Here is a 15,061-nt window from a genome sequence, read left to right as displayed (position 1 = left end):
TGCCTCCATATGTCAGAAGATGTTAAGTGAGTCTCTGCTTTTGAGGTTACATGACAGTGGGCCACAGCTGTGTGTGCAAGACCCTAACCTAGTGTGCGTGACCCGATACACCAAAAATATCCCACCACTTGACCTTTCCTGTGCTGGAAGAAATGTGCGGTCTGCTCATTAGTCTACTGCATGCTCTACCCATCTTGTATAGAGATTTGGACCAAATTAAACAGCTCTTGCTCAGATGAAAATGCCGTCGTTCCCTTTGTAGGCAATTCTGTCAAATCTACAGAAGCTGGGAGCGATTTGCCAGTGGAGGCTTTGTCGTGCTAGGCTTCCCTGAAGAGATGCTGTGATGTGTACTGCACATGCTCCAGTGCCACATGTTGGGGAGTTTGCACTGCTTAGCATATTTATGATAATTTGGCTCCCAGGGGCAAACAAGATACTCCTTATACCTCCTTCCTTGGGCTGAAGCACAAAGAAATTTCCCCTTGCTGCTTTGTATGGGGGAAAATAATAGATCAAAGCTTCTTGCTAAACACTTTAAAAAATACACAGTGTGGATCTGTACATTTCTGTTCCCCTAAGGGATCCATCCCTCTGGTTGTATGGAAAACAGTTAGCAGCAGGTGATGGGATAACACTGCACACTGAAGTCTAGGCATTGTACCTGACCTGCAGCACTTTAGGTGGGGCACTGCCATGAGTAATTTGATCTGTCCTTTATCCATGTCATGTACCAGCATAGAATGTATTCTGGTCACTATACTGTAGTTGTTGTAATCTGCCAGACTGGATGTTGTCCAAGTGGATTTGGAAGTAAAGCCTTTTGGGCTAATAGTCTCAACTTGAAAATAATGCCAATTAAGAGATTTTAAATATATGTATACAGAGATATATGTATTTTTGGGTTGTAAACAGAGAATTTGGGTTCATGTTCTGAGAAATGTCACTGTGAAGCAGACTTTTTTACAGCATCTCAATGATCTAGAAATTAGGAACTCACAAGCATTTTTTGAAGATGTGATGATTTTTGTGTTTATATATAATATTAGATTTGAAGATTACTGTTTCCTAGGGGTAGATTTTCCAATTCAGCAATGACAAAGACATGCTGAACTTGAAACTTTGTTATTCTTCAATGCCATAAAAGTGTTGGACAGCAAAGATGAAAAGAATAAAGGTTAAATGCATCTTCCTTTGTGTTAACCTTCTGAAAGCTGAATGTCTGATTTTCAAGTTCCCTTTAGACTGGGATGTGTGCTGGACTCATGGACCAGGCAAAAGGCTTGAGCAGCTTTAGGGAACCTTAGAGCACCCAATTGGTAGGGCCAGGCTTCCAGTGGCAGAGGGGAAAGAAGGTGCACTGTGTGCCCTTTCTGTGCACTGCCGGCAGTTGCTGGAGGATGGCTGTGTGCTGTGCTGCCACCAGGTAACAAAAAGTCCTGTCCTGCTCGCACCACTGAGGCAGTGGCAGCTCTCAGTGGCACCTGGAACTTGTGTCACTGGGGGTTCTGAGCTGGAGACATTGCATCTCCTTCGTTGCCTGAGGAGGAGGGTGATGGCATTGACGCAAAGAAGTTCCTGCACAAGACAGAAGCAGAAAAGTAGAACCTTGCCTTGTACTTGCTCATACAACTTCCAGTGAGCCGCACCAGTGCCTGGGGTGCCAGGAAATGTGCAAGCTGGAGGTGCAAACCCAGGAGGGCACATCACAGCAGGCTGTGCTCAGGCAGCTGGTCTGCAGGCACAAATATGAAAGGGAACCATTAAATCTTTTATCCTCTGTCCTGCTGCTCCAGGCAATCCTGGCCTGGCTGGCTTATTATAATCAATCGATGGAAAGAGAGGATGGGTTTTTTCTTCTCAAGTACTTTGGGAGATGCCTGATGTGAACAAGGAGTGTCTGCCTTCTGCTTGTGTGAGGATTTCACATTTCACATGTGCATTGGAATACTTCCTTTTACTGTCACGTTTCCTTGCATGGAAAGCGTCAGTGTTTTAGTTGCAGCTGTCAAAGGCACGTTTTTAACAAAAAGTATCAATAGCTTAGAGTGGCTGCTATAGGCAACATTTCTAATGATTCAAAATGTGTAAGGCGTAGAGGATTTGTCCAATAATTTCAAGTAACCCTGACCATTATAGCTGCACGTGAATCACCAGGGCTCCCTCCCACCTGGGGGAAAAAGAGAGCTTCAGATTTCTATGTGGAAAAATTAGTGTCTCATTAAAGCTGGACAAGTTTGACATTTGCTCTCTGCCTGTGGTTTCAGGGCTTTTTGTCTCCAACAAAATAAGAACCTGCTCCAATACATGTGATAGTAGCAACTGGAATGCAACTTGAGGAGCATCTTTGACCTTACCAGACAGAATGTGTTTGATTCATTCTGTAGATGTTAAAATACTGCCAGAAATTTCTGGGAGATGACCTTAGAAATGATTCCTAGTTTTGACTTTTGTGCTCTTATAAAAAATGTGGTTGTACAAGTTAAGTATCATGCCCTTATGTATTTTAGTTTTCTAACCTAATGCCAGAAATAAATGTCTTGCTCTTTATTCCTTTGTGCATTGATTTCTCAGTGCCTTGGTTGTTAGGTGACATAACTACTATAATTGTTTTAATACATTACCAGCAAATTATATATTGATGTTCTTTTTTTTCATTGACCTTTCTTTCTCAACATAATTTTCTTTTTTTTTTTTTTTTTTGCTTCATGCTGTGTCCATGGTGGCATAGCACCATTAGAGGATTGGATTTTGAATTAAGGGCTAATCCTGCAAGGTCCTGAGCACTGTTGCCATCTGCTAAATGAAAGGGAGGTCTGGGACCTCTCAGACATGAGCAATATCTTGCTAGATCAGATAGCAATTTGCATTTACTGTTTTTGCTCAGAGACATCCTGACATTTTTAGTAAATTGCTGTGGAATTACGGATTACTGAGAAACTTCTACCTTTGAAAAGAGTTGCTCCTGTCAAATCATTTTTCCTTTTCTGCAGAACGAGCAATTTTCTGATTACAGCTCAACTCTCAAACCAGGACCTTTGTTTGCATTGCTGAAAGGTTTCAGAGCATTGCATAGTATTATATGAACTAAACCACACAAAAAATCTACGTGTAGCATTGCCTGCCTCGAGGTGTGTTATAATTTTTCTCGTTTTGCAGAAGGGAGGAAGAGGTTTGACAAGAATTTATCAAGGCTATGAGCTTTCAGCACTCAGAGGCTGAAAAACTTGGAAATGCTTTGCTGTAGCCCTCATTTTGTTTAATTTGAACTAAGTGACTAATTATTTAAAATAGAAAAAACTGTTTATTCTCTATAGAAAAGTAAGTAATCAGCATCCATTTTACTCAGGCACAGGGCTCGTCTGTCTGTTTGCCCAGCTGTAACCCCATCTCATAGGGCTGCGTTTTCTTGATGACTGTGAGAGATGCATGTCATAACTGTTTCTGATCAGTATGGTGTTGCTAACCCCATCAGTGAATATTTTCTTTCTAAAAAAATATTTCCAATATGAGCTATGAGGTCAGAAGGTGCATTAGTTTTATTGATCCCAGCTTTTCAGGCATAGCAGGATAAAAATTCCAAAGGATTCAGCTGGTCTAGCAGTTGACTCTTTTTTCCCAAGTATATTCTGGGGAATAAGCCTGACAAAATGTTAGAGAAAAGTGTCTGGTCCTGCGAGGTAGGGATTATGCACTGAATGTAAATGAGAGCAGAGTTGTTGATGATTATTTAATTTGTAATTCTGGCTAATACTGGTAAGTGTATTAACATAAGGGGATGTCAGGAGCTGACCATATGGTCATCTTATCATCTTTGCCATAGTCACAAATGGGAAATGGCATGACTAAAGGGTTTTATAATTCTGTGTTGTCTAAAATACATTTATTTATCTCTTCATCTTTGTCTTTCTCAAAAATATCCCCCCCCAACCAAGAACTTCATTGTCATACAGAAGTCTGTAAGTATTTGCAATGATGTTTGAAAAATGCATGTGTAGCCCCACTTGTACTTTGTGCTGCTGGAGTTCCTAGATGCTGACAACCAATATATTATACTAAGGTTCTTACATGATGAGGATGAAGAAGATATTATCACCTCTTTTTAGTTATTACATTTCTGAAAGAAAAGTTGAGCAGGAAGGAAGGACACTTAGCGATTTCCTCTGCTTGGAAAGCAGAGGGTTTGGAGTGTTATATTTTTAATTCAGTGCATGGTTTTCATTCTCAAAGTTTAATTCTCTCATACACATATTGACAACCACAACTGCTCTGTAGCATGACTAAGGCTTGCCACTACAGTGGCAGGAGTAGTTTTCACTTATGAGTTACTGAATTCCAGTGGTTTGTTCATTCAGGCAATTTTTTTTTTCTCTTTTTTTATTGTTGGTATTTGGTTTTTCCTTCAGTCTCCATACAGGTTTCGCCTCCACCAGCAAATCCTTGGAGAAAGCTGAATCACTACTTTGCATAAAGACTTGCATTCCAGTGCTTTATCTATATTTTCTTATAAGCCGATTTAGTGTGGAATACAAGCCTGAAAACCCTTAAATCTTTCTGTAATTCTTGCACAACCATTCACAATGGATTTGTACAGTGCAAAGTCAAAGAGATTTGGGTTCACAATAGTGATAAATTTAAAAAAAACCAACTCACTCTAAAATAACAGATTACTTGTTTTTCTTTGCAGTTTAACAGATTTCACTGTCAGTACCCTCTCCCCAACTAAGAGTACATGGCATAAACAATCTGCAGAGAAAGGAATATAGAGTCTATGCATGGAGTCTATATGCTTATACTCTTCTGTATAGAGGAATTTGCCTTTTGTAAGTCATGCAGTCATAAGAAAAAAAGTCGATGCATTGATGTTTTAAATCCTGTTGTTGTCTTGTTTTGCATAGCTTTATTTTTTTCATAGTATTTAAATAAGCATATAATGGAAAGGGTAGAACATGGAAAAAGGAATGCTGCAGAGAGTGGAAAGAACAGATTCTGAAAAGTTGCTCTGTAAAGTCTGATATGAAAAAGAGAATGGTTTTTGTCATCTCAGCAGTCAGTTTGTCACTGAAAGTGGGAGGACTTGTTTGGCTTATTTTTCTGGTTTTGTTTGTTTATTTTTTCATTTTTGGGTTTCTTTTTTTTATGGTAACCATTGAGAAGTAACAAACCAAAATCTATTCAGGATGTAGTAGGGTGATCTGAAAACCAGGACAAACTGGAATTTGTCATCAAGTTATCTCTTCTTGTGGGTATAAAGGGATTAAGGACTCAGGCATTAGGAATAATTATATCTGGCTTAGTTGGACAGTATGTCTTATATTAGCAGTAGGGCAATAGGTGTGTTCTAAATGCAGCCTGAGCTATTGGACATATTTGTAATGTAGATGTATATGCACTATTGGTTTAGCTGTGGTGGTCTAAAGATGCTGGTTGATGCATGTGCAGGCTAGTAAATAATATGTGAACATATAAATTGCTAGGTGGGTAGCTAGACATATGTAGCTATCTGGAATACTTGAATGTTTGCATACATTTTTCTTTGCTCATTCTATGACATAGCTTTTTTAATATTTGCTTTTTACAGATGTCCTCAAAAATATCTAATTTAATCAAATGAACTTAACTTTTACTCAGCGTGACAAAGGCATTTCCTTTAGATTAAGTCTCTTTGAATGTTTATGTTACAAGTTATTAAAGTGAGGCTGCCCCATTGGTGCCTCATACCACTGTAGTAGTTTAGGAAAATGCTCCAGTTTGAGAAGAAGGTACAGATGTTTGATGTGGCAACACCAAGAAGTGTACTACCTGTCCTGATTTGTTAAATATGTGTCACAGATTATTTTTCTTTACAGATCTATATTAATTTCTGTCCTAATCCTTAGTAACTGATAGCCTGCCTAGAGAATAGGGTGGAGAAAGGAGAAAAGAAACTGTTGGAAAATCAGATTTGGTGTGAAAACCCATTCTTTCCTCCTGTCATTTTTTAATTGTACCATCACCTTGAGCTGGTATTTGTAGAGCTGTCTTCTCAGAGAGAAAGCATTTCTCCTGTTAGAGAGGTAGGTAGGCACATGGAAAGCAGCAGGGAATCCTGCCTATTTTTTTAGTAGTTGGGAATATATAATGTGTTGTTCGTCTAAATATTTTATAATTTTCTGTCACTGGGATGCTAGGTCCCCCTTCCCCACCAAATTCACCATTGCTCTTGTTCACCCTATCCATACAATGCAGTTGTAACTTCTCATGTAGATGTATTTCTGGGTCCTTCAGGATCCAGCTGAAAGCAAATGTTCCCTGGATTTTTCACATGGGTGAGAGTGTCTCTGGTACTGCTCTTTCTACCCCTCAGCCACCCTGAATGTGTCTTGCAGAAGGACTTGTCCATCACAGAGGAATGGGAGGAGCAGTACTAATGGTTCCTGGTAAAGCTGTGTCTGTGCTTTATTTCACTTGGGAGAAGGAGGGAGCTCATAGCCTGGGAGAAACTGTCTCAGCAGAAGCTGGTGCAAATTGATTATTTAATAACAAACAAGCACAGTGCCTGCTTTTTTATTATTTTTATGCCTATGGAACTTGCGCAGAATTGGTGTGGTGAGATTACTGCCTAAGGCTGCCCCCAAAGAGCTTCAAGAACAGGAGGCCATGGGACTCATGCTGGTTCTGTTGCATGTCTTAATGAAGCTTTAAAATGCTTGAAATTGTCTTTGAAATTAAATATTCCATAGCTGCAGTATAACTCCTGACTTAGTAATAGTTGCTTAGCCAAATAAAGAAAAATTGTGGGAAACAAAGAAAAGTTAGGTTGATGGCTAGAAGAAAAAGTTTAAATAAAAATTCATGAAGAAGAGAAAAAAAATATTGTAGCATCATAGGCTTTTGCACCAAGATTTCCCTTCCAATGTCTTTTCCAGCTATTACTGTGAATTTTATTCTCCCTGTTTGCTACAAACGATAGAAAAACTTTTTCTATAGGAATGATAGGAGAAATTGTCACAAATTTAGGCAGAAACTGGAACACAGAGTAAAATTTTAAAAGGGTTATGCATTTCACTGCCATTCTGAGTGGGGTTATGGTGAACTGTAAATTATTAATTAATTGACTGGAATTGCCTCTTGTAACTCTTAAATCAAATGTGACTAAACAGAAAAATCTCAGAAAGACTTTTGTTCATAACTGTCAGCCCAACTTGTACAGTTACAGCTCTTCCTCATTCAAATTCACTGCTCTTAGTGGCCATTAGTAAGAGAATGAATAATATGCTGTGAATAAATCCTCTCATGGTTACCCTTTCTCTCCATTTGTAGATTAAGACCACAAATCATCATTTGTGGACACATATTAATGTCCAAAAGTGTCTGACAAATGTGCAGTTGTTTGTTTTGAGCAGATTATTTTTGAAGTATCAGTACACCCTCAGGTTTTGTGTTCCTGCTATGACATGAAAAAATATTCAGGAATGAGTTTAAATTACAGGGCATTTAGGAAGAAAATATAGAAAATAGTTACAGTGAACAGTAGGACTTCGGGAAAATACCTACAAGCTAGTTCAGGCGTTTTAAAATATGAATATTATTGTAAAGTCTTTAGGTGATGTCTGGTAATAGATATTTAATCTTACAAAAGCACTTTCATTGCTTACTTGTTAAAGTAATTTAATGGATGAGTGGTGCTATTAATGGACCACATGTATAATCCAGACTTTTTTTGTTCACAACATTCCTCTAGGGTTTAAATTTCTAAACATGTTCAGAAGCAATTTGAAGAAATTTAGCCTATACACAAGCTGTAGGAAACTTAATTTATTAACTTTTCTTAGCATTTCTTCTGCATTTAGAGGATAAAAAAAATCACTATGTATACATATGTGCAACTTTAAGTGGGCTGAGTGATATACTGTATGTTGATGGGGTTGTTAGAAATGTGACTGTGAATGGAAGGATGTGGAGATGGAGATGAACAGAGGGCTTTAAAACTAATTGTAAGTTACCTGGGCAAATGTACAGTTTCAGACTTTCCATCACTGTTCCGTTTGTTGTAGGTTGTTTTTTTTTTTTGTTTGTTTGGTTTTTTTTGAGAGAGAGAGAATTGCATTAGTAATGTCCGTAACATAGTTCTTGCAAGAAAAGAAAACAAAAAAGCAAGAAACTGACATGATAGTAAAACCAGTCTTGCTTTCCATTCCAACACTTTGGGATACTGGAAGAAAGCAGATTATCAGGTAATAAAAATAAACATAAAAGTCGTTTTGCTAAACACCAGTTACTATGATAAAGTCACACTCCTTTGAACAATTAGAGAAGTTCATTGATAATATCACAGTTTTGCTTCAACAAGGAGTTAATTTCTTTTCCGAACACATGGCTATGTTTTGCTGAAGCTCAGATATCACCTACACAGACTAGGAAATCAGGGAAATAATCTGATGTAAACATCTCTTTGACTTTGTGAGGATCACTGCACAGTCACATAGTTCTGTAAAGAACTAAAATGTGTTTGTTGACTCCAAGCTCAGCTGTTTCCAAACAAATGTTTGTGAAACCTCCAACTTAAATAGCCTCATTGTACCATCCAAAAGACGTGCAAGAGAATGAATAGATGACCTTTCAGATAGAGAACAAGCTGTTCACCATGTCTTTTCATTTACTGAGACAAAATACTCTTTTTATGCAGAGATAATACTTTCCACCATTTTTAACAATGTTGGGTAGAATAAAGAGTTTAATTGTTTTTCTTCTGAGTGCAAGGGGTTTAACCTATGCCTCCTTAGATCAGGACTCTTTCTGGACCAGCACTGTTAAATGCATTGAGTGAGATAGACTTACTATTTTTTTTTTTAAAGACACTGGAGGTATTTTGAGTCCCATGCTCACAGGGTGGGATGTCATCAGCTATCCATCCGTGTTTAGCCACGTGACATCTGTCTTTGAATGATACATGGATGAATTCTCATTGCCGTTATGCACGACAGCTATGGGATCAATAATTTACTGAAAAGGTCCAAGGCAGCTGTAACAGAAATTGGTCTAAATTATTGTGAAATTGCAGTCTTGCTGTGGAAAGCTGCTGGGATGCTCTCAGTTGAACACTTGTACAAAAGCACTAGCTTGGACTGGAATAGATCACAAACAAATAGGGAGAAATTCAGGATATGGAAATCAGGGCTCAGCCATGTCTTTCTCACATAAGGTGTGGTTTGGCCCTTAGTGTTTGCAGTTGTAAATTCACCACTTAAATCACAACTTAGTATAATTGGTGCTAACTAATACCAGCTAGTTACACTGATAAAATATTTTTTGCTCTACAGTATAATTGAAATCACTTGGTTTATTGTTCAGCCTCTGTCCATGTTTCTGTTCTTATCTGAAAAAAAAACCAGAGCTGTTCTCTTGTTAAAGGAAACACAGCGTATTTGCTGAAATTAAAAGAAATACAGTCAAACGGAATCCCTCAAAACTTGAGGAAAATCTTACCTTTTGGGAAAAAAAAAACACCCCAAAAGCAGAGAAAGAAGCAGAAATATTTTTATTTTGTGGTTACAAAGACCAATTACATTGTCTGTTTGCAATAAAGATTTTGTTGTGTGAACCAAATACTCTAGATCATGCATCGTGCATGAGTAGTTTAGTAAAATTGGAATCAAATTTGTTTAAAATTTTTATAATAATTTCATTTGGAAGGGAGCTGTGAAACCGTTGGGTCCAACCCATGCTGGAAGCAGCTTCAGTTAGACCAGGATGCTCAGAGCTTTGCACAGGCAAGCCCTGAATATAGTGATGTTGGACACTGTGCAGGTAACATGTCATGTTGGACCTCCTCACAGGAGGAAAAAATAAGTACTTTAATCTAGAAAGCATTTCTTTTGTTGCCATCTCTGATGGTTGCCCCATATCATTTTGTAGCACACCTCCAGGAAAAGTCTGGCTTGGTCTTATCTCTATTCTGCCACTGGGTTTTTGAAGACAACCATGAGATTACCTTGAGCCCTATCACCCAAGAGCAAACCCAATGCTTTCACCCCAGTGATCTGTGCAGTAAAGGTTTGGGGAAATCCTAAAAATAGTGTGACATGGGAATGAGGAATGAAAAAGCAACACTGAAATCCTAAACTGTCTGTTTGTCCTGACAACATGACATGCTACATCTTCTTTGCATAAGGATGGTCTGTTGGCAAGTACCTTCAGCCTGATTTTGTAACACTGATAGAAACCAGAAGGAGAAAAAACATTCATTAATACAACTGAACAAACCTTAGAGAAAACTTCTCAGCACTTACAGAGATGCCCACAAGACTAACCAACCATCTGAAGATTTGAATATATTTATTTCATGGTTCTCAACTACTGTGCATAGATGTTAATCACAGTTCATGGCAATCCTAGTTTTTTTCTCTTATTACTAAATGCTATTCTTCTGAATTTCCAGAACAAGTTAATGTGTGGAAAGGCTGCTTTGTGTGCAGCTGAGCTAACTAGGATGGCAGTGTTTGTTATAGGGACTCTTTCTTACTGATTCCTGAACTATGATGAATGATTTTGTGCATACTTTTGCCTGTTGGTGCTTTGGGAGCTGAGGATGTACTTGATAAGTAAAGGGACTGATCTCTGAAGGAGCAACACATTGTTAACTTTTGAAACTTAAAGGTTTATGTATTCTGTATTCTTTGGGCCTTTTTTTTAAGGGCAGGCATCCTGTTCCTGCCATGCACAGTAACAGGAGTATATACTTTCTTCCTGCTCTTGCTAATGTATTGTACCTTGGGCTGTTTTTGTCTTCCTCTGCAGAAACTCTCCTGGATGATTTCCTTCTCACATACACAGTTTTCATGACGACCGATGACTTGTGCCAGGCCCTTCTGAGGCAATATCCTTTTACTGAAGCTTATATTCATGGGGTCACGCATTTATTCATAGTTTTATCTATTGCTGAGCCTTATAGCAAAGCTACATGCCTGGTTTTGAGACAGATGTCTAACTCATAGCAACAATGCAATTTTATGTCAGCTTTGTTTGAAGATAAATAAACTTTTATAACTGTGACACGATAGAATGTAAAACCTCCCCAGATTATGTTAATTCATAGAATAGCTGTATGTGCATAATACATTACAGAATACACAAGGAGAAAACGTAAAGAATTTTGCAGTCTCTACTCCTTTTATCATGTACTACAGGATATAAGTCTTAACTCATTCTGAGATAAAATAATTATTTTCATGTATTTCTAATGACTTGGATAAGCTACAAAGCTATGGATCAATGTTTGAATAAACTTGTGGCTATAAAATGAACCTTTTGTTTGTTTCTTTGCTTGTTTTTTTTTTTAATTTTTCCCCATCTTTAAATTTTGTGGTGAAACCATCAATTTTTTTCCCTTATAAGGCAAAGAACCATGAAGAGACAAGAGCAAGTGTCTAATGTATCATCTGACATTTAATGCTTCTGCCTTATGAATAGAGAGCAATGGTAGAAATAATATTTCACTTTTTTAAAAATTTAAATAGAGTCACTTCTGCAGATAGTATAATTTGTGCAGACAAAAAGAAACTGACTTCCTTTGCCTGTTTTTTGTGTTATAGTTATGCTTTGCCATTCTTCCCATAGACATTCACATTGGCATCGGTGTGCAGGGCAAAGGTTCATTCTCAGTTCTGCAGAAAAGATATGACTGAACATCGTATAATACCTTTTGAATTGATTTTACTTTCATAGACTCATCTCTCTAATCTGTAAGGGAAAAAAATCCTGTTGACACAGAGGATGAATTGAAATTCCTATTACTGAAAATTTCATTCCCAAAAGTTATGAAACTCCTAAAGCTCCAGACAGGATAAAACATTTAAAACTGAGCAGTTCAGTGAAAAAAACCCTTTCATTAGCAAATGAGATGATTGAAAAGTCTTTGCCAACAGTTAATTTTAAAGTTTCTTTGAGATCTTATTATATGTTCCTTAACCTACTGCACCTATTGTGCTAAGAACCACCAAGGGAAAGAAGACGACTCTGATGTGTCCTGTAGGAAAAGAAAAGTCTTGCATTTGGTGTCTCAGTGGACTTCTCTCTACAAAGACTGGTTACACGAAGATGAGCATTTAAAACAATTTTTAAAGGTATTGAAACAATTTCTGTGATGCATTTCAGCACTGTTTAATTACATACTGTGTCTAAAAAGCCCCAACAGCAAAATCTATAAAACATATTTTTTCATACTTAGATCTTCGCCATGAAATCTATAATATAAAATGATTTACATGTGTCTTCTTTAAATGACTGTTCTGGTTTGAAAGCAGTGAGAGACTCCAAATCAGAAATACAATTTATTAGGAAAAGGAAAAAAAAATACATGCAATAATTCAAAAGAAAAACCACTGACAGAGTGAAAATCTTGAGATTCCTTTTTTCTTTTTTTTTTTTTTTTTTTTGTTTGGTTTGGTTTGTTTTTTAAGTAGGACACACTGCATATGGAAGCAGAGACCTTAGGATTTTTGCTTTTTGATACTAGATGTGTATTGCTGTACTGGAAAGGGGACATCATTTCAGGCATCAGTGATGTCATCCTGAGTTGCACCTGTTTGGATGCAGGGCTTTCTGGCCATGGAGGCATGTGACTCTTCACTGTCTCACAGTTCCTCTTCTGGAAGCTTGTGTGCAGTATTAAACAGCAATAGTGTTAATGATGGTTGTAGTTACAAAACCAACATACAGGGTCGTCGGCTGAAATCATTCATGCAGAAATCTTTGAATGTGGGGACTAAAGCAAACTTGGTGAGTCAGCTCATACATGTGATCCTCATTTCCTTAGAAGGGAAAGGGAAGGATCTACGTGCAGAAAAAGTGTAGAGAAAATATTTCCTAGAATTTCAGTCACAACAATGTCTTCTCCCCAACTTAAAAGTAAGGTTTATTTATGTATTAGTTTACAGCTAGGGAGAGCTGTGGGAGTTTGTGGGAGACATCAGATCAGTTTAAAATGTGTGCAAATGTGAGGAAAGGTAGAGTAGAATATTTGCCATTTTAAAAGTCCTTATCTGATGATCTGTTATCATTTTGGATAAGTGGTGATGGTGTGATGTGCTGTCATGGTTCAGAATGTGTTATGCTGACCTAACCCAGGTTTCATGTAATAGCTTCAAGTGGCGTTTTAAATTTTCCTGTTTATAGACAAAATAGTAAAAGCATTTTGCCCTCTCGCTTGGTACACACTACTAAGTAAGAGTGTTTCTCCAAAGAATATTAAATATTGACCTGTCTGGAAATTTAAACAGGAACATTCTCTCCTTACAGGTTTTGCATAAGTATAATAATATCCTGCTGTTTTAGTAGGATAATGCCTGAATTGACTTAGACCACTGATGTGATGCCTTAGATTTAATGTTTGTGCTGTCAGGTGTTCTAAGATCCTGCTTTGTTTTGTAGACTATATACAGAAATGTGTTAGATGATGTGTATGAGTATCCTGTTCTTGAGAAGGACCTGAAAGAATTTCAGAAGATACTTGGGATGCATCGCCGTCAGTAAGTATTGATTATGTTAGTGATCTTTTATTCAGAGTGTAATTTATTTTTGTTGCTATCTTTCTGTAATTCAGTAAGGTGATAAGTGATACAAGTGGCATATTCAGTTTTACAAATCATCTCATCTTAAAACGAAGGTTAGATTATTCCGTTTTTTCTGATGTTTGATGGGCAGTGTTTGTGACTCAACATTCACTCCCATCAGTTTCATTTGGGATGACTTACAGACAAAGCAATGGTTTGTGGAGAAGCTGGCAAAAATTCCCTTGGAAGTTGCAGTCTGTGACTTCAGATGGTACCTTCATTCTCTCTGCAGTACTGAGAAGCAAATAACTTGGAATAGTCACCTTAGAGTTATTATTTTACTAATAATTGTCATCTATAAAAGATATTTAATTGGCATGTTTTTCCAACAAATGGAGGTTGTTTCCATGGTTTGGCCATGGGGGAAGTGGAAGGAGCTGTGCCCTTGAGGGTGACCCTGACTGCTGTGTTTGCTACTCCAACAGCTCATGGGCTGGCAGCATTGCTTTTCACTACCTCGATTATGCAAGTCAAAGGAAAGTTCTCTGGCTGAGCCAGATACCTTTAGTTTTTCCTGAAGAACCTCTGCAGCCTTTCTGCAGTGACCATTTACTGTTAAAAACTTTCTGATCTTGTAAAGTTTGTTACAGCTAAAACTTTTCCTAAGCTTTAGCTGGAAAGAATAATTGTGATTTTCCTTTTTGTTTCAGCACTGTAGATGAGTATTCACCTCATCGAAAGGTAATGCCAACTTGATTGTTGCTGATAGCTAGATAACTTACCACCTCACTTTTTTTTTTCCTCTCTGCCCACTTCTCTCTCTTTTCTTGGCTTCTTAACTGAATGTGACTAGTGACCAAAAACATGACAGGACACATCAGTGAGGTTAGACCTGCAATGCTGCTTAAGGAACATTTTTTTTTCTTTGAGTGTATCCTGCATATCAGCAGTGTGAATTAACCTGCAGTGGTTGTGACAGTATTAGCATGTTAACAAGATGCTTTGAGATGTCAAAATTCAGGAGAGGCCTGGGAGGGTGTCCCCACCGAGCTAGAGGGATGTGGCAAGCTGGGCAAACTGGGGTGAACACAGGCATTTACGTGGATGTCAAGTAAACAGAGCAAAGGGCGGATTTGTTGTGACAGGATCAGACAAAAAGAGAGGAATATGAATCTGTCTCTTTGACTGGAGGGAGAAGCTGCAGCCAGAGAAAGCTGGTGTACAAACTGCTCAGAGGTGAATTGCTGTGCTTGACAGTTTTACTGGGCTGAAGCTGAAGTGTGTAATAAGCTTAAAATGTTCCTGCAGAATGTGGAAGGCAGAACATGAGGTTGTAGTGAAATTGCTAAATAGGCTGATTGGTACATAGGAAATGTATATAAGAAGTGTGTAAGAAATGGGCTCTGAACATGAATACAGAAAACCTTGAATTGTGCAGGCTGCTTAGCCTTGGCATGTCCTGCTTCCTCCAAAATCCCCACCTTGGCCATTATTTAGTAAGGCAACTCCCAGTTTGCTGCTCCAAGAAA

The 15,061-nt window shown here is 38.0% G+C and overlaps 1 protein-coding gene across 1 annotated transcript in view; it reads left to right on the top strand.

The window, feature by feature from the left end:
• RAPGEF5 (Rap guanine nucleotide exchange factor 5) overlaps positions 1-15,061 on the top strand; it is a 155,573-nt gene that overhangs the window by 108,626 nt on the left and 31,886 nt on the right. The window contains exons 12-15 of the mRNA XM_053990492.1: positions 10,780-10,858; positions 11,960-12,104; positions 13,411-13,508; positions 14,243-14,273. Of these exons, the coding sequence (XP_053846467.1) occupies positions 10,780-10,858; positions 11,960-12,104; positions 13,411-13,508; positions 14,243-14,273 (353 nt within the window). The remainder of the gene's footprint in view (positions 1-10,779; positions 10,859-11,959; positions 12,105-13,410; positions 13,509-14,242; positions 14,274-15,061) is intronic.

This window comes from Vidua macroura, chromosome 1 (assembly GCF_024509145.1).
Source record: "Vidua macroura isolate BioBank_ID:100142 chromosome 1, ASM2450914v1, whole genome shotgun sequence".
Taxonomy (NCBI): Eukaryota; Metazoa; Chordata; class Aves; order Passeriformes; family Viduidae; genus Vidua; species Vidua macroura.
Note: the sequence above shows the minus strand (reverse complement) of the source record. Positions and strands in the feature narration are given on the sequence as shown.